Below are 24,601 nucleotides of genomic sequence, written 5' to 3'. Positions count from 1 at the left end.
TCTTCAGTCATAGAGGTTATCCAGGAGTAGGCTACACTTTTCATTTGTTTCAGAGATAGGACTGCAAATTACTTCTTGCTTGGTCCCCCCTTCAGTGAGAGGAGTCAGTCTCTCTCTCTCTCTCTCTCTCTCTCTCTCTCTCTCTCTCTCTCTCTCACACACACACACACACACACACACCCCACTGCTTCAAAGCAGCAGGATTTTCACAGAACTTGGATTCTTTCTCTTTCTTTGTCATGATAGCAAGTGGTTTAAACATTTATGTCCCTGATACTTATGAGGGAAATGCCTGCTACAGATCTGTTGCATACTCTGTGGAGGGGAGAATCAAAGCTGGCTGCAAGGAGGAGCCCTCCTGGGCTAGCATCCTAGGCAGTCAGCATCCTCCTTTTAGCTGGAGTGGTATAAACCAATGTCTGATGACTCTTGTTCTGGTGGACAGGAAATGTGGAAAGAGAGCCTGTGGTTCACAGAGACGTCTGGAGGGTGGATGTGTCTCTGTGCACTCTCTAGGGCAGGAGCTCACTGGGGTGCTGACACTGGGTTACACTAAATGCATAGTGAACAGCTACCATGTCTGGTTTATTGGTTTATTTGTCGTTGTTTTTTAAGAAACAAAGTGTTTGCTCTTTTTTCAGTCCTTTTCATAAGCTACTAGAATGAAAGCGTTAGAGATAATATCTCTTATACCCATTCTCAATTATTTGTCTTCTGATCTGCATTTTACACACACACACACACACACACACACACACACACACACAAACAAACAAACAAACATCACTGTCTCCTGTGAGGCTTTTCCTTTTTAAAAAACACCCATTGGTGTTAAAGAGTCATAGCCTTGTGGGGGAGGGAGACCATTTTTTGTCAGGATTTCATCTGGGGAGGAAAAGGTGAACCCTCCCGCTCCCCCACACCCTACATTCACACCCTAAAACCAGCCACCAGTTGGCAGGCAGTATTGCTTGTCCTATAGCACCCAGAACCATTAAGAACCAGGCAAGACCCTCTCTTCAAAGGGGCATGTTAAACTGTACTAGAATACTGGAAATTAACTTTTCTAGATCTATGTATAATGTGCTTTTTTCTTAAGCAGGCACAGGTCCCAAGAAAGTGCACCTGGTTTATACAGAGGAGGAAGAGGAGGAGGACTCCTCGGATGACAGTGACACCGAGAGTGATTTGTCCACCTGTTAATTCTGGTTTGGAAATGGGGATTAAGAACTCGGCTGTCACATGAGAACCCGCAGCTTGCGTGGCATTTCCATAATGAAAGCATTTTAGCTTTTTGAACATCAGGAAAAGTTCTAAATTTTGACCATGATTTTGAAGAGGGGTGTCATAGTGGGAGGGTGGGATGTTTGCTCTTCGACTTAACTGCCATAGACTGATCACATGTACAATTGATTTCAGTGAGTTTTAATTCAAGGTACATTTGCTCTGAGTAGAAGAGTTGTGGTGATTTTTGCTAAGTACCTAACCATGAAACCAATGGAGGGAGGTAAAAATCCTCTCTCTCTCTCTCTCTCTCTCTCTCTCTCTCTCTCTGGCTATTCTTAGAGCCTGTTTCAAAAAGAAAGCACAGCTTCTGGCCTTTTCCTCACAAAACAAATTATGAAGCCTCACAGAGATATTTAGACAAAAGGAGTTAAGAGTAGAAACAGTCTGTTGTACTGCTAGAGACAGGTGTTCAATCTAGCATAATATTTAGTTCTGATCCTAATTTCTTTAAGAAAATGTAGCCATCAAAACCAGTTTAATACTGGTGATGTACTAAATGTACCCTTTGTTAGCTGTACCTTAAGGTGTAAAACTATAAGATGCTGACTGATCTGTGCAGAAAATATTTGTTTTCAGAATATGAGAACTAATTTGAAAGGTTAAAGTACTTGATTAGAAAACTATTTCTAGTTATTTGATCATTTGATCGGTTTGTTTTGTGTGGAATTGTTTGGACCAACACAGCTAGTGCTAATTTTTCCTGATCTAATATGGTAGATAATAAAAGTTAAATTATATTATAGCATTCCCTTGAACATCAATATTCAAAATGGTTAGTTACTAGACACTTTGTTCAATTGCTCTGCTTCTGTACGTTATTATGTTGGCACAAAGAGCTGTGGGTATGTGTAGGAAGAATTAGAGATGGCCTTAGAATCAAAGAATCTGGATCCAGGAGCTGTGAGGGGCTGGTAGAGCCACTTCATCAGAAGAACTAAAAATTATAATAAAGTACTGCTACAATAAATACAGCTTTCCCTACCTGTTCGCATAGCAGTATAACAACAAAAAGTAAAGTGAAGGATGCCCAAATGACTGTCTGATGTCAGATGCACAGGCATAATTATATATGATAGTCCCTTTGCTATACTTCTTATTAAATTTATATGCTGCCCTTCATCTGAAGATCACAAGGCAGTACGCTTAACAAAATAATTGCTCTGTTGACAGTATTGGATAAATAGTAGCTTTTAAGATGCTATAGTCTAGATCCTCCAACGAGGAGCAGCATTGACAGTCTCTCTGGAGGCTGCAGGTATTAGTTGCAATGGTTCTAACACGCCCTCTGATGCCTGCATCCTGATTTCTAAATGCCCCTCCTTTTTCCAGTTATATATTCCCACTCCACATTGTCAAATGTGTAACAGTACAGTGCAACAACAGTTTACTCTATAACATGAATATGGCAGCAATTGTTGAGCTTTCAGTGTTTCACATAATTGACCCAAATGACATAACAGTTGGACATCTCTGTATATCATATATGCAATTAGATCAGAAGTATTTGGCTTAAAGTTGGATGTTGTGCTAAAGTTGGATGTTGTGATAAACCCTTCTTAAGGCCATAATCCTATGCATGTAGTAGAAAAAAGTTCCATTGAGTTCTATGGGGCATACTCCCAGGTAAGCAGATAGAGGATTGCAGCCTTATTCGGGAGCTGAACTCAAGTAGGACCTGCTTCCAGCTAAATGTGCTTAGGGCTGCACTGCCAGTGTTTTTCCAAGAGTTTGGCCTTTGCAACCTCCAAGACTGATTTTCATTTATACAAACTGTGTCAAAGAAATTGCAGGGAAGGGCTGTTTAACCCCTTTGTCTCTGGCATTTTTTTGCAACAAATATGTATCTTCTGTAGGTAAAAGCAGGATGTCAGGAGAGAAATTTGAATGGGAGGGGGAAACAAGCTCCTCCTGTTTCTATTTCCCTGCCAGTCCACCTGTCCAATGTGGAACCCTTCCTGCTGCTTTTATTTTGAAAATTAAGAAACATCTGCCATGTGAAATTTTGTTTGGCTTTTAGCATAGCACCAGGGGCAACACAGCCCTACAGTTTCTCACAACCCTCATACAGTGAATTCTAATGAAAAGAATAATATAGTGATTGGTGATGGTTTAAATATTAGGCATTTCATATGAATAGTTATGGAAAAAGTTATTTATGCCTGTTAGAAAAGCAATAAAGAACACTCTTAAAACCATCCTTTATGTCTTTGGCGTTTTTAGAAACTATTTATTAATTAAATAGAAAATATGATAAAAATATACCAAAGGCATTTGCAACAAGTCACAAAATAGTAATGCTGGAACTTTGGCTTTTCAGCGTGCACAAGGAATCTAGAGAAGGCCAGAGGAAGGTAGGTAAAGAATGTCTAGTGTTCCATTTACCAGCAGCTCATCCCATGTTTGCAGCAGTATGAAATGCTACATCTTTGGTTTTCCTGCAGATCTTTCACAAAAGTAATTTTGAAAAGCAACAAACATGTCTGTTCCAAGATCACCACCTGCTCAGTATATGAGTCCTGACTTTGACCCCTTTGAGATTATTTCCACTTACTTGCCTGCTGTCTCAGGAATGAGACAACAGCTGAGCACAGCATGGAAAACCTAGCTTGCACATCCCAAACCAACATATTGTGGAATCCTGACCCCAAACCAATGGTAAGAGGAATGGTGGTAGCCAGATCAAAGATGTAGCTTCTTGGATCCAGCCTAACTTTGAAGCAACAACCTCTGTCTGGGAAGACAAGTGAAGGGAAGGCTCAAGGCAGCATCCTGCTTTCTGCTGGCTTGGTAGCTCAGCTCACAAGCAGGCAGAATGCAGCAAAGGGGGCTTTAAAGGCATGAAAAAGTGCACCTTCCTCTTGAGCTAGCAGGAGAGACCCAGCTCAAGCAAGCAGGAGGAGCAGGGCTGTTTGCAGAGCTGATGGAGTGGGAGGATTCTTTTCCTGTGTCAACTGTTAGGCGAGAGAGTTGCAGCAAAGCCCCACTGCACTTCGGGCTCCCGAGGAGGGAGTTGTACCAGATGACTGCTTCGGGCCCTGGGGAGGGTCTCCTCGCAAGCCAGGGTGTAGCGGAGTTTTGCTGAGGCTGCCGCTGAGCCTGCATGCGCCCACCATGTTCCATCACCAGAAGTCCCCAGGCATATGATTAATCAGGGGACATTACATTAAATCCAGGGACATTCCAGGAGCGGATTCTGCCCGGGGACAGATTGGTGGAGCCGGGGACGTCTGGAAACCATAGTTTGGATCACATGTCTTTCTCCCTCCCATATATTCTCCTGTCATTTCATTTGGGTTTCTACCCTTTATAAATCTGTAAGACATTTAATATATGAGATTTCATCTTTGTGCTTCCATGTTTGTTTGCTGGTAGATGGCACTGTAATACTGTATGTTCTGTCCTTTCAGCTTGCTGAGAAAATAATGTGGAAATTCCATACCTGAAATCAAGTCCATGGCCTACAAATCCTCAGGTCTTTCCCCCCATTCAGATATTTTCTTAAGAGGTTGAAAATGCCTGAATTCAATGTGTTACAAAAACGAATGCATTTTACAGGGGAAAAGAACAGAACAGTGTCTTTTTCAGGACACTTACTGTCTCACAAACATCCCCTATCCTCAGCATTGAGACCTATAGTTGTGGACATGATGTATCATACCTGCTGAACCATTTCCAGGATCTAGCCTTTTTAATGATGGAAAAATTCAATGTTATTCAGGAACGTCTTCTGGTGGAACTACTTCCAGAAGCATCTGAAGGTGCATAGTGATGGGCTCTGAAAAGCAGAAGTTGTTGAGGTCAGAAGCCTTTAGAAATGGCAATCGCACTGTTAGTACCATTTCTTTTCCTAGATCACTTCCCCTTTTACACTTAACCACTTAGAAGCCTCCATGTTGATTCCACAAGCCAGATTATGGGCTTTACTTTTCCTATAGCCAAATTAACATGGGTCTTGAGAATATTCCAGAAAGTGAGGGCATCTCAGACCACATTTCAAATGGTTTCCAGGACATAATGAGCTGTAACCTTAGCTAAGTGTCAAGAGTCCACTCAAAAGACCAGTTGCCACAATCAAAAGGATTTATTTCCTGTGTATGTCAAACTACCATCAAGTTTCAATCTTTAAAGAAAAGATGGCTAGTGGTTAGGAAGAAGCAGGCACAGGAATGTCTATAAAACTCTTTAAAATATAGGGAGGCTTAAAAATTGCCTACCCTGAAGGAAGGGGGGAAATTCCAATTGGAATGTTTTTGTAACTGGAAACCATGTGCCTGCAAAGGGCAAATGGCCAGTGCACTAAAGCATGCATTCTGTATGTAATCTCCAGCAACTCAAGTGATCTGAGGAGACCACATACCCCATTTCCTTTATGAGCCTCCTCTATTCACATAATTTCCTCTTTATTGTATCTAATGCACACCACCTGTTCCTCTTTAAGAAGCTCTTTCCCTTTGAATCAGAGTTAAAGAGCCACACCCAGATTATTTCATCACAAACACCTCTTCCCCTGGAATGGAAACCAACCATATACTCACTTGAGATTTTTTGAGCCCAGCTGAATTTGAAGTGGATGAAAAGTACATAAAAGACAAGTCCACTTATAATAAACAGAACGCAATACAAATATGGCAGCTCGGGTGCAGTGATGATGGGTGCCAGGACCAGCACAATGGAAACAAACAGCACAAGGATGGGGATGATAAGAGGGACCTGCAAGACAGAGTGGAGGGGGTGGGAATGTAATTGTGTGTGTTGAGGAATCCCCGATTGATACGACCTAGCAAGGCCAAGTAATATTCTGGCTCAAGAGTCTAATGCACTCCATTTTAACAACTTGGCTGTTGCATCAGGAACGGCGTACAAATGTTATTTGCCAGGCCAATAGAGGATCTGGTGGTTTTGGCAAGTCTTGCCACAGTCCTGGCATTCCACATCTTAATTGGCTTCTGCATGATACCCAAGTCATCCTAGGCTGTTTGGGGCTGGAAGCGGGATTTTTAAAAATGCTGATTATCATGGGTGCACACAGGGCCTGTTTAAAGGACAGCTGTATTTCAGTTTTCATAAAGTTTGGGGAAGTGTGAATTGGGCATTATTTATTTATTGGATGTACTCTACACTTGCTACAAAAATGTCTCAAAGTGAGTTAGAGTTATGAAAACATACATGATACAAAATTTAAAACACAACCAAAAGGTAATTGACAAAAAGTACCTATCTTGCAATCACATAAAAAGGACAAATCCTATCCCATCCTACTAAACAGTTAACACAAGGATTGGATATCACCACATCCTGACACTCCAGTTAAGAGCCAAATGCCTGGGGAAAGTCCTGAAAGTTGATAATGATGGTGCCAGGTGCATGTCTCTCTAAAAAGACCATTCCACAATTGGGGAACCACCACTGAAAAGGCCTGTTCTCATGTTGCTGTTTATTGAAGGGGGCACACAAAAAGGCCCTCAGATGATTAGGTATTAAGTATTGAAGTATTGATGTCATGGGCAGTGTAAGATTTATATGTCAAGAGCAGCACTTTGAATTGGGCCAGGAAGCTAACACATCCTATGCACTTGAACCAGGATCAGACCGCCTACTCCCAGTCAATTCTGGCCCCTGAATTCTGCACTAAGTGCAGTTTCTAAATGCTCTTCAAAACGGCACTACATAGAGTGCATTGCAATGATCTAACCTAGAGGCAGCTCACATGTTAACCTAATTTCTCCCCCAACTCTAGCAGTGACAAAAGGAGCAACACAAGAGGAACTGCCAAACCATCCTGAACACTGATGAGAATATCTTCTGGTGGGCTACTTACACGGATAGGCCTTTCAAGATCTTTTCTTGTAAAGCGCATGACAATGAGTCCCAGCACAGTTAGACCATAGAATATCCAAACCGTAAAGCTAAAGTAGTTGATGAGGGTGTTGATGTCTCCGGGAATTATGTAAAGCATAGCCATTGCACCCTGAAAGGAGAAGAAATGCATTATGGAGAAGGCATTTTTTTTAAAAAAAAAACAAACCTGCAGATTTCAGTGTTGGGTTTAGAGGCCTTTTAATAGAATGGCCAATACTAATTGTGGCTATGATAACACTGTTGGAAAACTACCATAATTCAGACATTCTTGCTTAGTCTCTCCAGTGACTTTAAATTTGCAGCCCTACTGCATGGTTGCTTCATTATAATACAAGGCCTCAATTTTCATAAAGACCCTTTTGCATACAGATGGGAAAGCCGTGTGCAGTCACATGGAATTTGGCCTCATGGGAGTTGTGATGGCTGCCAACGTGGACCGGTTGGATATTAGACAAATAAATGGATAATAAAAGCAACATTGACTACTAGTCGTGACAGCTAAGCCCTGCTTCCAATAACAGAGAACAATGCTGGACTAGACAGGCCTTTGGTCTGATCCAGCAGGGGTCTTAAGATGTTCTTCTGACACTTCAGAAATCATACTTACATAAAAGATAATAGCAGGCACTGGAGTTAAGCGCTTGATGTTGATGTAAGAGAGCACCTTTAACACGTGTCCTTCACGACCAGCTACGTAAGGAAGCCTGAGAAGGTAAATCATTCTCATTAGAGAAGCCATTGTGATGGGCTGACCCAGAGCAAAGGATGACAAGACTTCTGCGCTTTTCATATTTTTGGTGATGCATTCAGAGAGCATTGCAGAATCTGTGTTTACCATGTCATGCAGTAATATGGGCCTTTGGAGAGTGTATGAGGAACTAGTTGCAACGGTTGTGGTTTGAGAAAAAACAAGATCCTGATTAAGTCCAATGTTAAAAGCATAAGAATCTGGGAAATGGAATGAGATCAGCACAACTGCCACATGCACTGTGAATAACAAAATATGGGATTTTCCCCATCTGGCATATATAGTACATTACTTATGTGCTTCCAATAAATGTGAGTGAATGTGCAGATGTGATGTTAAATTTAAGCTGCTTTCCCCTTCTATACCACCTTTCCTTGCACCACCTTCCAGCAACTCAGCAAAGTTTAGTAGCTTGGAAATGTCAATGTGCCCTGTCTCCTGAGTGCCCCCAGGTTACTTTTAATGAGGGGATGGTGCAGACATGGGACCCGTTCAGAATGACTGTGAAGTACTCCTTCACACAATGTATCACTAACATATCGAATTATTTATTCACATAATGCTGGGGCACCTTCCACCACGAGTTCCTTCAAAATGATTGGATTAATTCAGAGGAAAACTAATTCAGAGGCACATGTACTTCTAATTAGCAGATGATTGGGGCAGCTGTCTGCAATATGACCTGCTTTTAAGTGTCACCTGGGCATCTGCCTGTTGACAATCGTGATGCTCTTCTTTTTTTTTATAAATATTTATTAAAGTTTTTGAATACAATACATAAATAATAAACAACATTACTTATATCATAACATAGTTTCATCACTTCTTTGGACTCCCTCACGTCTCCCGCTCCCACTTACATCGTTATAAAATTTTTTCAAGCAAATTATCATCTTGTTTAGAACCTTATATCCGCTCATTTAAATAAAATCTAGCAGTTCTCCAAAAAATTTATATTTTCCTTAATCTCACTTATCGTCAAATTCAAATCTAATTCAGTGGTGGACAATTATTTATGAACTAGCATCCTGACAATCGTGATGCTCTTAACTCCAGGTACATATAAGTGCAGAAGTCTTGCAATCTGGATTGGGGGCTGGGGGCACATAAGTCAACTTTAACTTGCAGCGCACTGGAATTCCACATCAGAAAGTTTTGTTTTACCTGCTAGCAGTAAAGCAAGTCCCATTGGCTGACCCGATGGCAGAAAAAGCCACAAAGAGAGGGACTATCCAGGAAGCAGGATAAAGAACCCTATCTCCATATGTCTGTGATGGAAGGAATTGAAATAATGCACATCTTTAAAACCTAGAGGTCAACCAACTGGGCACATGAAGATACAGCAGTAATGAAAAAGATACTTAATAAAAAGCTTGCACAACTTTTTAGAGAAGCAAGTTTTCCCTTGTGTAACTTAAACCACTTCCGATCTTGTTCTGCCGTTTGTATCAAAACATCCTCTTGTACAGAGGTGAAAAAAAACACATTTTCCCACTTGGACTCACCACAGCAACAGCTGGAGACTGCAGAAGTTCTGTTGACGTCATAACCGTGAAATAGGATATATTGATCAGAACATAACAAACTGTGACCAGAGGGATTCCAATACCAATACAGAGTGGTAGATTTCTAGATAATGTAAAGAGATATGCTATCAGTTAAAGAATGATATTTGCATTGAGAACTTAAGAACATAAGATGAGTGGACACGCAAGCAGAACCAGAGGAGGAGCTTCCTTCCCAATGCAGATAGCGGCTTGGGTGGGAGGGTCAGCAGGACAAAGGAGTGGGGGAGGGGGAAGGTTAACGGGGGGAAGCACCAGCCCCCACCCTGTCCCCATGGATGCTGTTCATTAACGTTATAAAATACATGTATATTAATTGCATCTGTACATTGAACACTACATCTAGTTTGGCTCTAAACAGCTGTGTATTTAGACTTTAAAATTTCACTCTGTTGTCGTTGGATGCAGAGCCAGCTCTACCACCAGGTAGAGTGAGGCAACTGCCTTGGGTGGCAGATGCTGGTGGTCAGAGGCAGTTCCTCCTGTGCTCCCAGGCATTTCCCTCCTGGTGGAGGATAGAGCTGGATGTGCCACACAGCCTAAACTAGCTTTCTGCCCTTGGGTGGTTCTGAAGGGCACTGTCAGACTAAAACAGGCAGTCCAGTTAGCTTCTGCAGGTGGCAACCATCTTGTCCTTTACCTCAGGCAACAAAATGACTTGGAATAGATATATTTCCTCCTAACTGTATAGATGCAGTTCACTAACATGGACCTGGTTTCAGAAAACAGCTTACTGGATTTTTTTGTTGCTTTGTGAAACTTTTTGCACACTGTCTTAGGGCTGTACACTGAATGGCAGGTTGGAAATCCTTGTTTCAATGGGACTGTGAGGGAGGAGGAAAAAGAAATGGTGTTCTATCAGCTGATGCAGCATTTTTCTTACCTATTAGGATTTTTAAGTTCCTCTGTGATATAATTAAGTTGATTCCTGGAAGGGATGGGGAGAAGTACCAAAATGTTACTTTGCATCCTGCACATTCTTGGGGAAAAAACCCTTTTGAACTCAGTGGAATTTAATTTCCAAATAAAAGGGTTATGGGATGTAAGTCTGGATGTTAATAGATATTTTTTCTGAAATTATAATTCCCTTTCAACCACAAACAACAGCAAAATCTTTATGAGAGATTTCACAGAGCCAAGTAGAAAATGTCCTATTTTGATTTGTGTTCTGCATTTTGCACAGAAGCAAGTGCCTAATATGGCTTTCAACAGTAATAGCAAGTACCAATAAACAATCAGGAATATATGCACCTGTTCTGTGCAAAAATAATCCTTTGCACATTAAAACATACATTAGATCAGCCTTTGGTAGCCTGATGCCCTGCATATGGCTATCCTGGACAAAAGGAAAAGCTTCTCAATTACGTTTCTCTGTGACATGCTATTTTCTTTGTGTAGGGGTCTGTTTCGAGGATTGAGTATGAAGGAGCTGCCATCTGAAATACTACAGCCCAGACACAGCCTTACCACTTCAGGAAAAAATATTCCCTTAACAAATATGAGTCCTTCCTCCTTTTGTAATACCTGGCATCCATTCACCTCCCATATGAGAAGCAACCATCAATTAAGACAACACACACCCACACCCCAACCTATAGAAACATCTGGAGAGACCTATTGGATTAGAGATTTTATTATGCATATGAACTGGCTCTAAGGCATCCCCAATCTCGGCCCCCCAGATGTTTTGGGACTACAACTCCCATCATCCCTGACCACTGGTCCTGTTTGCTAGGGATGATGGGTGTTGTAGTCCGAAAACATCTGGAGGGTCGAGGTTGGGGATGCCTGCCTAAGTAATAGTTCTAAACTTAAGATGCTGTTAACTCTTTTTTCTAATGACCTAAGACTAGCTGATATTGTTGATGCCTTCAAAAGCCATCTCAGCTATTGGCCATCACTGCATCATGTGATAGCAAGTTCCACAAGTTAATGGTCTGCTTAGCTCTCCCCCACAAAAGTGGGTGGGCTCTGTCTCCTTTCATGCCTACCAGGAAGTCACCATAAGTTTAGAATAAGTATTCCCCACCCTACACTATTTCCAGGTGTGATTCTTCAGCAAGACTTCAGGTGCCAGAGTTTTCATGCCATATCTTTCTTAAAGTGCAGTAAAGACACATCAAAATAAGGCATGAACTGCTACACTCTAACTGTTAATGAGTCATAAAATTATATTACCATCCACTATAGGCCCAGAGTCCATTATAAAATGCAAGACTAATGGTACCCACAGAAAGCGGGGGACCATCAAACGAATTGTTGAAGTTCTTTGTATTTCCTGGGGGAGGGAAAGTGAAACATGTCATTTCTTGCAGCTGAGGAACTTGGCTCAGAGTTCGTGAAAACTCCCACCCACCCTGATAAATCTGTTTGCCTAAGATGTTACTGGACCCTTTGTGGTTTTGGTATCATATCTTCCAGATTCATTCATCAAAGGAAAATAAGAGGTACATTGATCGCTCACCACCCAACTGATCCTCCTTGACCCCTTCTCCATTTTTGTGGTCCATCACCACTTCACCAGGGGCACTTGCCCATAGATTATATTATGCCAGATCTTAAAACATATTGAAACGGAATAGGACCTTTTTGAAACTTGAGACTTATCTTTAATGTATGTCATAAATGGCTTTTAATTTATTTAAAAGGAAGGAAATATTTAAAATATAAACAAACAGGTTCCCACCCACCCCCCAAACAGAAAGCAAAAACAAAACAAAGCAGTTGTATCAATCCCAGTCAACTGCTGCAGATACATTATAGATAGATAGATAGATAGATAGATAGATAGATAGATAGATAGATAGATAGATAGATAATAGATACTGCAACTAAGACTCCAACATAACATACCTTGGGCTAGAAGAACAATCCCACTTACAATGATAATTATGACAATCACCATTTTAGCCGCAGCAAAAAAGTTCTGTATGTAGCTCGCCCACTTCACACTCAGGGCATTCACCAGAGTAATTGTAACTAAGAGAAAGGAAAGGGTGGAAGGTTCACGAGAAATGTCACCTCAACAAATAAGCTTCTGTACCCCTGGAATCCGTCCTTTGCCTTCCCAGTTCATTTTCCTACCACTCAGAGTAGCCAATAATGGGCTAGATGGACCAATAATCTGACCAGCTGCGTAGTAGCTTCATATATTCCTCTGCGTTCAAACCATTTCACTCATCATCATGTGCACTCTTTACAGGAAAGGTAAAGGACCTGTGGAAGGTTAAGTCCAGTCAAATGCAACTATGGGGTGCAGCACTCATCTCACAGCTTTTGCAGGTCATGTGACCAGCCTGACTAAATGCTTTTGGTGCAACGGGACACCGTGATGAGTGCCAGAGTGCACAGAAATGCCATTTACCTTCCTGCCGCAGCGGTACCAATTTATCTACTTGCCCTGGCGTGCTGGTATGCTTTCAAACTGCTAAGTTGGCAGGAGCCATATAGAAGATGGGTTAGTGGTACTATACCCAAGTAGGGAGAGAAGAATTTGACCAAGGCTGCACATGGGGTCATGGCAGAGATGAAATTTGAACTAGAGACCTCTGGTTCCTAGCACAGTCTCTTCGCTACTGTTGCGCAGCAGCTGCCTCCAGCTTGTGCCAAATTAACCCACAAATTTGCACCGGTGTAAAAGGAAGCCTATTCTTTGCTGTTATCTCTGTATGCATTTGGTTTTAGGTCACTAACTCACAGTTCCAGCTACCTTTGTCTTCCTGATCAAAAGCCAAATACTCACAGAGGACTGCTGCTGCCAGACACTTGATGACAATCGTGGGGGGGTCACAACCCGGATAAAACGGAGCCGCTGTGTACTCAGCAAAGCTGAGGCAAATAATGGCAAAGGAACTGGGCATGGTGACGATGAGACTTGTCCAGGAAAACAAATATGCAGGGATTGGGCCAAAGGCTTCCATGAGGTAAGAATAGTCTCCTCCTGATTTTGTTATCATTGTGCCAAGTTCAGCAAAACAAAATGCCCCTGAAGAAAGAAGTGGGAGTTTTTAAAATAACCTTCCGCTACCACCACCATTGCCACAATCACCCATCTGCATTTCAATATGGCTTCTGGGGGACTCTATATGCACCTGGTCCTTCTAGCCTGTTTCAAGTCACCAGGGATTTTGTTCCTATTAAGTGCATAATTTTGTTATGGTATATGGAACTAGTCAACATTTCTTTCAGCCAGTGAGTGCTTCTGTTGTGAGAAGATCATCTGGTCCCAACCAACTATAATTTTGAGTTGCTGAAGAAATGCTTTTTTTCCTCTCCCCCACAAGTATGATTATTTTCATTTATAAACACTGCGCTTGTTCTCTCACTGTGTCTATTAGACACTCTCCATGACATCATCAGCGGGTGCCTTGGGACTCAGGGGGCATCGATAAAAGAAAAGCCAGTGACAAAAAGTGATTTTTAGAACCAGTTATCACATATTTATTACGTTTATATTTATCTCTCATTCATCCTTTCCATTTTCTTCAATACATGCAAAAACCCTGTGAGGTAAGTCAGGCTAAGGGATGGTGACCAGTCCAAGATTACACAGAGAGCTTCATGGATGACTAGAAATTTGAACCCTGAACACCCCCAATTCTAGTCTAACCATGACAACATGCTAGGATATGGTTGCCATATACTAAACATAGATCACTTGGTTCTTCATCACATGGTGATTTGCAAGAGAGGCCAGATGAAAAAAAGGAGCTTCAAAATACAGTGATACCTTGGTTCTTGAACTTAATCCGTACCGGGAATCCATTCAACTCCCGAAATCATTCAAAAACCAAGGTGCGGCTTCCAGTTGGCTGCAGGAGCTTCCGGCACTCAAACAGAAGCTGCATCGGACGTTCAGCTTCTGAAAAACGTTCACAAACCGGAACACTTACTTCCGGGTTTGCGGTGTTCGGGAGCTGATTTGTTCAACAACTAAGCTGTTTGAGAACCAAGGTACCACTGTAATGTAATGTGTTAGCTTTGGCTAGTATTTCCCCCAAACACCTATATCATATATGCTAATTTCAAATGCAAAACTAGCAAATGCAAATCCATTGTTAAAGGGCTAAACAAAATAACACATAACAAGGAGCTTGTAATAAACTGGGGGCAGCGGGGGAGAGAATAAATTGGAAAGAGCAATAGTGATTTACCTAACGTAGCAAGCACTCCACAGGCTGCCCAGATGACTAAGCAGGGCCCAACAGCTCCAACGTTAGCCAGAACGGCTTTTGGAGAAACAAAGATTCCTGAACCAATCACTGTCCCAACAATGAGACCGATTCCACTAAGCAGGCCCACCTGGGAAAAGAAATTGAGGTTAGGTGAATTCAACCGGAGTGGTTCTTTCAGTCTTCTATAGGCAGTATCATGAGGGTGGAGATGGATGGGGGACAGGAACATTGAAACAGATGTTAACCCAAGAATATGTTAGGAAGGGTCCACTCTTATTGCAGAAACACTGCTTTATACAACAGCTGCCGCCATATATCTTAGGGGGAGCTTATTTTCCCAACAAACACATCCGTAGTATCTACAGTTAATTAATATTATTAATTGTACTTCTTAGTTGCTTTTTTAATTAAAAGTGAAGTCAAAGTGACTTGGAATGTAACACAAGAATTAAAAGCAATATAAAACTAAAATGAAATAAAAAAAAATTTCAGAAGCCTGAGCTCAGAGTTAAGGTCTATTCTGGGAATGGCCTTGATAAGCCGCTCTAGGAGCCTTCTTCAGCTTGGAAGAGGGGGGGGGGAATGTTTAAAAAGAATTTTAAAAAATATAAAACGTTACTTGTTGCCTTGGCAAGGGTGACAAGAATGTGGAGGAATAAGCACTTGTTATGTAGTGAAGTTTCACCCTGGGCCAGCAGGGGGATACTGTATATAGTTTTCACTCAGGTCTGTAGGTAGTTTTCACTCAGGTCCGCGTCAGTTATTTTAGGCGGGAACTCTGGGCTGTTGTTGCTACAATGTTGACAGCCGGCTGCCTATAAAAGCAGGCCGGCTGAGCTGTTTGCAGTCAGTTCTATTCCAGCTTACGAAATAAAGAGCTACTTGGAGAAATCGCTGTGTCGTCTGCTATGTCAACCCACAAGTTAACACTGGCGACGAAGGTGGGATTGATGGACATCAGAGCACAGCCAGATGCGGCCAGCCTCTGAACTGAGCTGAATCAAGCGGGGCCTATTCCTCAGCCTCTGTGGGCCTGAGGTGTTTGAGACGGCCCGAGCATTGGTTGCGCCTGAAGCAGTCCAGGCAACACCATGGGACACGATCCAAGAGAAGCTCCGCAACCACTACGCACCAAAGCCGTCCAAGATTGCTGCCCGCCATGCGTTCTACCACCGGAACCAGGCAGAGGGGGAGTCAATCAACAAATACACCACCGCCCTGCGACAGGCTGCAATGCACTGTGAGTTCCGAGACTTAGACGATGCCCTGATGGATCGAATCGTCTGCGGGGTCCGGGACATCCATCTGCAACGGCGTCTCCTTGCCAAGCCAGACCTCACGCTGCAGAAAGCCATTGAGGAGGCTGTGGCCTCAGAAGCTGCTGAACACTCCGCCCAGGAGATTCGCAAGTCCAGCAGCCCGCGTCTTGCTAGGGAGCCAGTTCCGGTGCATCATGAAGAGCCCAGCAGTGATGAGGCATCCTCCAGTGAAGACGATGACGTGCACCAGACAAAGCGGGAGCGCAGGAAGTTCCAACAGAAGTCCAAGGGCCAACCGGAATGTGCCGGCTGCGGAGGCAACCATTCCCGTGCCAAGTGTCGATTCAGAGACGCCATCTGTAGGAAGTGTTCCAGAAGGGGCCACATTGCTAAGGTCTGCCGATCGGCTCCGGCTGACACCCCCCCTTCATCGACTCGCAAGTCCAAGTCTTCACTCCAGTCTGCCAAGGAAAGTTGTTTCGCTCTCACCAACTGCCACTGCCCGTCTGGAACCACGATTGGCCAAACCGACTCGCCTACGCGACGCAAGCTGAACGTCACGGTGCTCATTGAAGGAGCTCCATGTGACATGGAGATTGACACCGGGTCTGCCCTGTCCATCGTGTCATGGAGCACCATCAAAAGACTGGTACCCAGAGTGTCCAAAAGGCAACTCGACTCTCACCGCGTACACCTGAGAGACTACCAGGGAAACGACATTCCAGTGGTAGGCGTTGGCTGGTTCCGGATCACCTTCAAGGATTTTTCGGGCCTGCTCCGGTTGGTGGTGGTCGAAGGTCAGCGGCCAAGCCTCCTCGGGCTAGACTGGTTTGATGTCCTCGGCCTGGAAGTCACCGGCATCAACTGCATCTCTAACGCAGAGACTGAGGGTCTGGTCAAAGACTTTGCCGAGGTTTTTGACGGCACCTTGGGGCAATATGCAGGTACGCCCATCTCCTTTAGCCTTGATCCACAAGTCGCCCCCATCAAGCTAAAGCCATGCCGGGTTCCCTTTGCTCTCAAGGCTAAGGTGGACGAACAACTGGACAAACTGATCGCCCAAGGAGTTTTGGAGCCGGTTGACCACGCCAAGTGGGAAACCCCCATTGTCACACCTGTCAAGCCAGATGGGTCGGTGAGAATCTGCGCTGACTACAAGTGCACGATCAACAAGGCACTTCAGCAGCACGCTTATCCGGTTCCTGTTGTCCAACACCTGCTGCATTCCCTGGGTGAGGGTAAGGTCTTCGCTAAGCTGGACCTTGCCCAAGCCTATCAACAACTGCCAGTCGATGATGCCACTGCTGAAGCCCAGACGATCGTCACCCACCGGGGGGCATTCCGTTGCCGCCGGTTGCAGTTCGGGGTGAGTGTGGCTCCTGGCATCTTCCAAAGCCTTATGGAGCGTCTCTTGCAAGGGCTTCCGGGCATGGTACCATATTTTGATGACGTCTTGGTGTCTGCAGACTCACACCAGCAGCTGTTCGAGCGCCTCCGTGCCGTGCTGACCAGGTTCCAAGAGGCCGGGCTCAAGGTAAAGAGGGAGAAGTGCCAGATCGCCGTTCCACAGGTAGAGTTCCTGGGCTATCTTATCAATGCCTCCGGCCTTCACCCGACCACATCCAAGATCCACGCTATCCAGCAGGCCCCCATCCCAAAGAACAAGACGGAGTTGCAGGCGTTCCTGGGGCTGCTGAACTTTTACAACATGTTCCTGCCCCACAAAGCCACAGTGGCTGAGCCTCTTCACCGACTCCTTAGCACTAAGACGCCTTGGGCCTGGGGTCATCGGGAGACAGCGGCCTTCAACGCGGTCAAGGCTCTCCTTTCATCAGACAGTGTGCTGGTACAGTACAGTGAATCCAGGCCGCTGGTCCTTGCCTGCGATGCCTCACCTTTTGGCATCGGTGCTGTCCTTAGTCACCGTTTTCCAGACGGAAGAGAAGCACCGCTCGCCTACTTTTCCAGGACGCTATCTCCGACGGAACGGAATTACAGCCAGCTCGACAAGGAGGCACTGGCACTTGTGGCTGGAGTGAAGAGGTTCCATGAATACCTCTATGGCAGGACTTTTGACCTCATCACTGACCACAAGCCACTCCTGGGCCTCCTCGCCGGTGATCGTCCAACTCCACCGGTCCTCTCGCCACGCATGCTGCGATGGACTGTTTTCCTGGCTGCCTACCACTACCGGCTCATCCATCGCCCGGGGAAATCGATGGGCCATGCCGACTCCCTCAGCCGTTGCCCTCTTCCAGCATTTGTGGAAGACCCGGCTCCAGCTTCATCGCTCCTTCTGATTGAGGATCTTCCGGCAGCGCCTGTATCGGCTGCCACTGTGGCCTCCGCGTCTGCCCAGGATCGCACCATCAGCCGGGTGCTCAACTGGGTGTGGAGGGGGTGGCCACAAGGGCCTTTTGCATCAGAGTTCCAGCCCTTCGCAACCAGACAACATGAACTCTCAGCTCATCGCGGCTGTCTGCTGTGGGGAGACCGCGTCGTGATTCCCCAGGGACTCCGTCAGCGCGTCCTGAAGGCTCTGCACGTTGGCCACCCGGGAATTGTCAAAATGAAGGCGTTGGCTCGGTGTTACGTCTGGTGGCCTAAAATGGACGATGCCATCACTGCCTGGGTGTCCGCCTGTCAAGCGTGCCAAGAGTCGAGGCCTGCACCACCGGCAGCTAAGGGACACACCTGGGAGACGCCAAAGACACCCTGGTCGAGGGTGCACATCGATCTGGCTGGCCCCTTTCACGGCCGGACCTTTATGGTAGTGGTGGATGCCTATTCCAAATGGCTGGAGGTCGCCCTGATGCCCTCCACCACTACCGAAGCTGTCATCCGGGTGCTGCGAGGCCTGTTTGCAACGCATGGGTGTCCTGATGTCCTTGTCTCTGACAACGGACCGCAGTTCACGTCAGGCACGTTTGAGCGGTATCTTTTGGGACTGGGCATCCGCCATGCCCTAACGGCACCCTTTCATCCATCCAGCAACGGGCAAGCGGAAAGAATGGTGCGCTCGGCAAAAGAGGCACTGGCGCGCCTGGACCGGGGAGACTGGCATGAGCGGGTCGCCGAATACTTGTTCGTGCAACACATCACCCCTCATGCGGCCACAGGGCGGAGTCCTGCTGAACTGCTTATGGGCCGCCGCCTCAGGTCACCGCTCGACCGGCTACACCCGGACTTTGCCGTGGCTGAACCCCCAGGCTGTGCCAACGCGCCACGGTCATTTGTCCCAGGAAACCAAGTCTTTGCCCGGAACTATGTGGGGGACATTCCTTGGGTGCCAGCCACAGTAGTGGGAGTCACTGGACCTCGCTTGTACCAGGTGGCACTCGAAGACGGACGCTTGTGGCGACGGCACATAGACCAGCTTAGGCGCAGGGTTGGGGACTTGGACACTACCGAGGTGCCCCCAACTGCGCCTGCGGCTCCAGAAGAGACACGTACAGATGGCGAGGCCCCACCTACACCTCCCTTGCAAACTGCCAGCGTGGAGCCGAACCGAGCCGCTTCAGAGGGTCTGCCAGACTTACCACAGACTCGGACCACTCCACTTGCGGAGGCTCCACCCACAGCAGCGGATTCAGGGGAGTTGGTTCCAACGCCATCTAGGGTCGCACCACAGCCTCAGCAAGAACTGTGTGGCCCTCCGGACTTGGCTACCAGTCCCCGGCGGTCTGGCAGAGTTCCCAAGCGCCCAACTTATTTAAAGGACTATGTTGTTGGACAGGTATCACTGTTGGTCTAAGTATGGGAAATGTAACCGATATGCTTTTGTGCCTAATTGCCCAAATACATTTTTATTAAGGTTATGCACATAACAAACATACAACCAAATACAAAAGAAAAAATTGTAACAAAAAAAAGAGTCAAGATATACAAGCCAACTTTTTCCTCTCTCTAACTATACAAAGATAGATTAATCTGGCTATTTCACAAAACAGTAAAAGATTTTTTTAAAAAAAAACACACCCACAGAAACCGCCTCCTGGACTTCCTTCCATCCTTTTGGTAAGTATCGAATATCTGCTTCCATTACGTATTTGATTTTTAATCTATAGACCTAAATTCACACGCTGGTAGTATTTGTTCTGACCCCGCCAATCACATTAAGCATTTATTCCAATATAGTTCCAGTATTTACTCCAATTTTTCAGAGATTTCTGTTCATCGTGGTCTCTTAGTTTACCTGTTAATTTATCAAGCTCAGCATATTTTATCATTTTAATTTGCCAATCATTTATATTGGGGATAGTTTCCACTTTCCAATATTGTGCCAATAAAATTCTCGCTGCTGGGTTATATTAAGAATCTTCTTTCTTAATATCTTTATCCGTCATTCCCAGCAAAAAGGCTTCGGGTCTTTTGGGAAAAGTGTATTTAAATATTCTTTTAAGCTCATTGTAAACCGATTCCCAAAAGCCTTTCACCTTTTTGCATGTCCACCATAGATGATATAGGTCACCCTCCACCTCCCCACATTTCCAGCATTTCTTATCTTTTAGTCTATACATTTTGGCCAACTTCACAGGGGTGTGGTACCACCTATATAGCATCTTCCAAACATTTTCTCTCAGAGACATACATGCTGTAAACTTTATGTTACAATTCCACACTTCCAGCCACCTTTCAAAATCGATGTTATAACCAAAGTCAATTGCCCATTTAATCATTGCCTCCTTCACCTCCTCGTCCTTTGTATACCACTCTAAAAGTATGTCATAGATTCTAGATAGGGTTTTGTTTTTACCTTCTATTACTTCTACATTAAATTTTGATTTTTTGTCATCAAAACCCAACTTCTTCTTGTCCTCTTTTAGCAAATCATTCACCTGGTGGTATTGCAACCACCCAGTGAATAGATTTTTTATCTCTTCATAAGGTCTAAGTCTTGGCCCTTGGTCTGTTTTTCTTAACATTTCTTCATAGGTGGCGTTTTTTTCCTCCATGTTTGTTTTCTTCACCGTTAAAGCCTCAATTGGTGAGATCCACCATGGGGTCTTTCTTTCAAGGAGATTTTTATTCCTTTCCCATGATTGGTATAAAGGTCCTCTAAAAATATGATTTAGAAAGCTCTTGTGGACCTTCACTTTCCCATACCAAAGGTACGAATGCCATCCATACCAATTATTAAAGCCTTCTAAATCCAGTAGATCTCTATTCTCCAGTTTTATCCAATCTTTTAACCAAAGTATGCAGGCCGCTTCATAGTATAGACTTAGATCCGGGAGAGAAAAGCCCCCTCTTTCTTTTTTATCTATCAAAATTTTCATTTTTATCCGTGGCCTTTTCCCCTGCCAGATATACTTTGCCAAGACTCTCTGCCACTCTTTGCATTGTTTTAGGTCTTTAAGTATGGGGATGGTCTGGAATAGAAATAGCATTCTAGGCAGAATATTCATTTTGACAACAGCTATCCTCCCCGAAAAGGAGAGTTTCATCCTCCGCTTTTGTGCCTAATTGAACCATTACGCGTAGTGCTGTATATAAGGAAACCATTACGATTGTAACTAACGCCTTATCTCGGTGGGGAGGGGTGTTATGTAGTGAAGTTTCACCCTGGGTCAGCAGGGGGATACTGTATATAGTTTTCACTCAGGTCTGTAGGTAGTTTTCACTCAGGTCCGCGTCAGTTATTTTAGGCGGGAACTCTGGGCTGTTGTTGCTACAATGTTGACAGCCAGCTGCCTATAAAAGCAGGCCGGCTGAGCTGTTTGCAGTCAGTTCTATTCCAGCTTACGAAATAAAGAGCTACTTGGAGAAATCGCTGTGTCGTCTGCTATGTCAACCCACAACTTAACAGCACTCAGTATTGACCATTACCGTTTCTTCATATTTGGTGCCAAGGAAATAGTCTTGCCAAGGGAAAACGTAATGAGTCTGAGGGGAACGCAAACAGGGTCTGCTGTGCTGAGACTTTCAGCGCCATTAACAGGTGAGGTGACACCAGGAACAACTTGTGGTACAATGCAAACATTAACCTGACATTCTGGGAAAAGAGGCTTTCCTTTTGTACTTCACTGAGCTCTGTGATTATCTCCACATTTAGCAAACAACACTCTACTAATTAACTCAGGTGTTAACATCACAGAACATTTTACTTCCCCACTTGGGGCATTAAAGTTGGACCTAACTAGACTATTCCCTGTTTTGACAACAGGACATGTACCAAGTGCAACTGTGCCTCCTCTTGAGAGCGAGGATGTGTTTATGGATGGAATTCCAAGTGTGGATGGGCAAATCTGTCAAATTTAGTGTCTCCCCCAGTTTCACATTTTCCCAGTATTAAATTTAGTTCTCCTTTACTGCAGCAGCAAAAACAACGTGCAAGGCAGCCATTGAGAATTACCAGGCTTTTCAGCCACAGCAAGCGCCGTCGTTCTCCAGCGGTTTGACTTCATCCCCAGAAGCACACTGGCACAGATGGATACCAACCATGCACGCTTCCCCCCAGTTTACACAATTTTGCAAACATTTGGTATGAGAACTGAAATGCAAAATTCAGAGAAGTGTGAATTTTGAAGGATAACTGGTTCTATTCATGTCCTGGTTTGGGAACTGCAAGTTAGGTAGGTCTGCATTCAAATTAAAGCTCAGGGCAAAATAGCTAATTCCCATGTTTTACACGGTGCATATTTTGCCGCAAATAGAATCCAACAAGGAGTTAAGCATACTTAAAACACATTACTTTCATAAATGCTGACTGTATTGTAGTGTCTCAAGGTGAATACCATAAGCAAGGAATGGGGAATCAGATGTTCCTGAACTTCATTTCCCATCAGGCCCAACCAGCATAGCTGGAAATTGGGGTCCAATAACCTCTGAAGGGTCACAAGCTCCCCATTCCTGCCATAAACTATGCAAACACATAAGCATCCATGGGAAGGTATTAGGCCTAGGAGAGACACAATTTGGTTGAGGCCACCTGGCATATGTGCAGCTCCTCTTAAGACTATTAATTCCAGAATCTAAAATTCCCTAACTATGACGAAGCGTGGTTTAAGAACGCAGTAAGTAAGTAAGTGAACAATAAAATGATTTTTACAACAGAATGGAATCTATATTTGAGATCTGGGAGGCTAAGAGCTTCTAGGACTGTTTCCAATGTAATATATTACGAGTCTTGCCTCTTTCTGTAGATTCATAGATTTGCTTTTCTTGATGGGTGTTTCATCAGGTTCTTGATTTGAACTTCGTTTTCTGATGCCTTCTTCATCCATTTTGCTTACTTGATGCTGATGTGCCTATTATATTAGTGAATCCTGCAAACAGCACAAAGTTAACTATGATTATATTATTTAAAAGTCTGTTTATCTTTTGACTTCAAAAAAGCAACGGGGGACCCATAGCGCTCTTACCTCACTCCGAGTTGGCTTTGTAATGTTATAGCATAATCCAATCTAAGTGTGGGACACTGTGATATCACCTCACTGGTCCTATGATCCATGATTATCTAGATCACGTAGCCAGCAAGAAGAACCCTGTTTTGAATGCCTGCCAAGAGGGTGAAGCAGTGTACCTTTCGCTTCCACACTTACCTGTTATGGCTGATCCATTTAACTAATCTTGAATTTTGGTAGTAATCAGTATTCAACTTAAGAGGTACAAATGCCAATGCCTAGGAGCACTCCATTTTTTGAAACAACAGTTTGCCATTTTCATGGCAATTTATGAGTAATATAAAGGTGGCTTATCTGCCTTGATGGGAGCTCAAAGGTTGGAAATGAATTTGCTGTACAAAACATGATTTGATGTTACGGATAACTTATTATCAGATAGTTTGCTAGCCAACAGTGATCAGATGACTTTGTTATCAGTTTGCTCATTTTATATGGCAAACTTTATACCTGGTTTGATGGTTTAACATGCCTATTTGGTGTTCTGCAAGTCTATAATGTGTTTCCTTGTTTGCACTTGCAAAGAGAGAAATGGACATAATAAGCCCATTATGTGTTCTGAGGTCTTCCTCTCTTTGAATACATCTCACTGTATGATAAAATAGGGCAGATGGAACCGGTTTGGAGCAAAGGACCAGTGGGAGGAACAAGAGGAGACATGGGAGGGTGTGTGCATGTCTGTGTGTAAGTCTGGATTAAACAAGGGCATCTGCAGGACTGAGGAGGAGCAAGAGAAAGAATGATGTTAATCTATGGCCTTGTAAAGCAGAAGGATTATTGTCCCTTTTCTTTTCCTATTATTCTTTTCCCATTGGGTTATGTACTTCGTGTTTTATGCTGTAAACCGCCCTGTGATCTCTTGATGAAGGGCAGCAAATGAAAGAATGAATGAATGAATGAACGAACTGTTTAGCCCAGAGAAGAGAAGTCCGAGGTTAAACTAGCAAACCAAAGGTTAAACCAGTGGTGGCCAAACTTGGCCCTCCAGATGTTTGGGACTACAATCCCCATTATCCCTGACCACTGGTTCTGTTACCTAGGGTTGATGGGAGTTGTAGTCTCAAAACATTTGAGGGCCGAGTTTGGCCACCACTGGGTTAAACTAACCCCTTTCCAGCCCCAGGAGGAGCGTCCACACGACACACCTACACACTGCAGCCGACACTAATGTGTTGCGTGACACACAGTCTGGAAAGCTTTGTGCTAGAATATAACACAGAGGAGCAGCACAACCCATTAAGCTGATAGGGGAGAGAGGGCAGGGTTGTGGTCGCTCACAGGCAGTCACAACGCAGGATGTGAGCAG

At 44.3% G+C, this 24,601-nt stretch overlaps 3 protein-coding genes across 14 annotated transcripts in view; 1 reads left to right on the top strand and 2 right to left on the bottom strand.

Moving 5' to 3' along the window:
- The window catches only part of TDRD12 (tudor domain containing 12), a 66,061-nt gene that overhangs the window by 36,042 nt on the left and 5,418 nt on the right, over window positions 1-24,601 (top strand). For 4 of the 6 annotated variants that reach the window (XM_081870786.1, XM_081870785.1, XM_081870787.1 and 1 more), the window contains exon 33: window positions 1,100-3,482. The exons of 1 other annotated variant lie outside the window; for it this stretch is intronic. In XM_081870786.1, coding sequence (XP_081726912.1) covers window positions 1,100-1,203 — 104 coding nt within the window. In that variant the 3' untranslated portion in view covers window positions 1,204-3,482. Of the gene's footprint in view, window positions 1-1,099; window positions 3,483-24,601 lie in introns of those variants that run through there. One more of the 6 variants, XM_081870789.1, reaches the window with a different exon arrangement.
- The window catches only part of LOC309346846 (b(0,+)-type amino acid transporter 1-like), a 59,881-nt gene continuing 36,378 nt past the window's right edge, over window positions 1,099-24,601 (bottom strand). For 4 of the 7 annotated variants that reach the window (XM_081871098.1, XM_081871096.1, XM_081871097.1 and 1 more), the window contains 12 exons: window positions 23,026-23,160; window positions 14,613-14,760; window positions 13,202-13,444; window positions 12,313-12,438; window positions 11,638-11,737; window positions 10,343-10,387; window positions 9,400-9,523; window positions 9,059-9,162; window positions 7,754-7,850; window positions 7,106-7,255; window positions 5,823-5,997; window positions 1,099-5,062 (listed from right to left, as the gene is read on the bottom strand). In XM_081871098.1, coding sequence (XP_081727224.1) covers window positions 4,998-5,062; window positions 5,823-5,997; window positions 7,106-7,255; window positions 7,754-7,850; window positions 9,059-9,162; window positions 9,400-9,523; window positions 10,343-10,387; window positions 11,638-11,737; window positions 12,313-12,438; window positions 13,202-13,444; window positions 14,613-14,760; window positions 23,026-23,118 — 1,470 coding nt within the window. In that variant the 5' untranslated portion in view covers window positions 23,119-23,160 and the 3' untranslated portion in view covers window positions 1,099-4,997. Of the gene's footprint in view, window positions 5,063-5,822; window positions 5,998-7,105; window positions 7,256-7,753; window positions 7,851-9,058; window positions 9,163-9,399; window positions 9,524-10,342; window positions 10,388-11,637; window positions 11,738-12,312; window positions 12,439-13,201; window positions 13,445-14,612; window positions 14,923-23,025; window positions 23,161-24,601 lie in introns of those variants that run through there. The other 3 variants (XM_081871100.1, XM_081871101.1, XM_081871095.1) reach the window with 3 other exon arrangements.
- The window catches only part of LOC309346848 (b(0,+)-type amino acid transporter 1-like), a 55,691-nt gene continuing 32,188 nt past the window's right edge, over window positions 1,099-24,601 (bottom strand). The window contains exon 14 of the mRNA XM_081871105.1: window positions 1,099-3,785. The gene's annotated coding sequence lies outside the window, so the exon portion shown is untranslated. The remainder of the gene's footprint in view (window positions 3,786-24,601) is intronic.

The sequence above is a fragment of the Podarcis erhardii genome (genome assembly GCF_964252035.2).
Source record: "Podarcis erhardii genome assembly, chromosome: 7".
NCBI lineage: Eukaryota > Metazoa > Chordata > Lepidosauria > Squamata > Lacertidae > Podarcis > Podarcis erhardii.
This window is presented reverse-complemented; position numbering and strand designations above follow the sequence as displayed.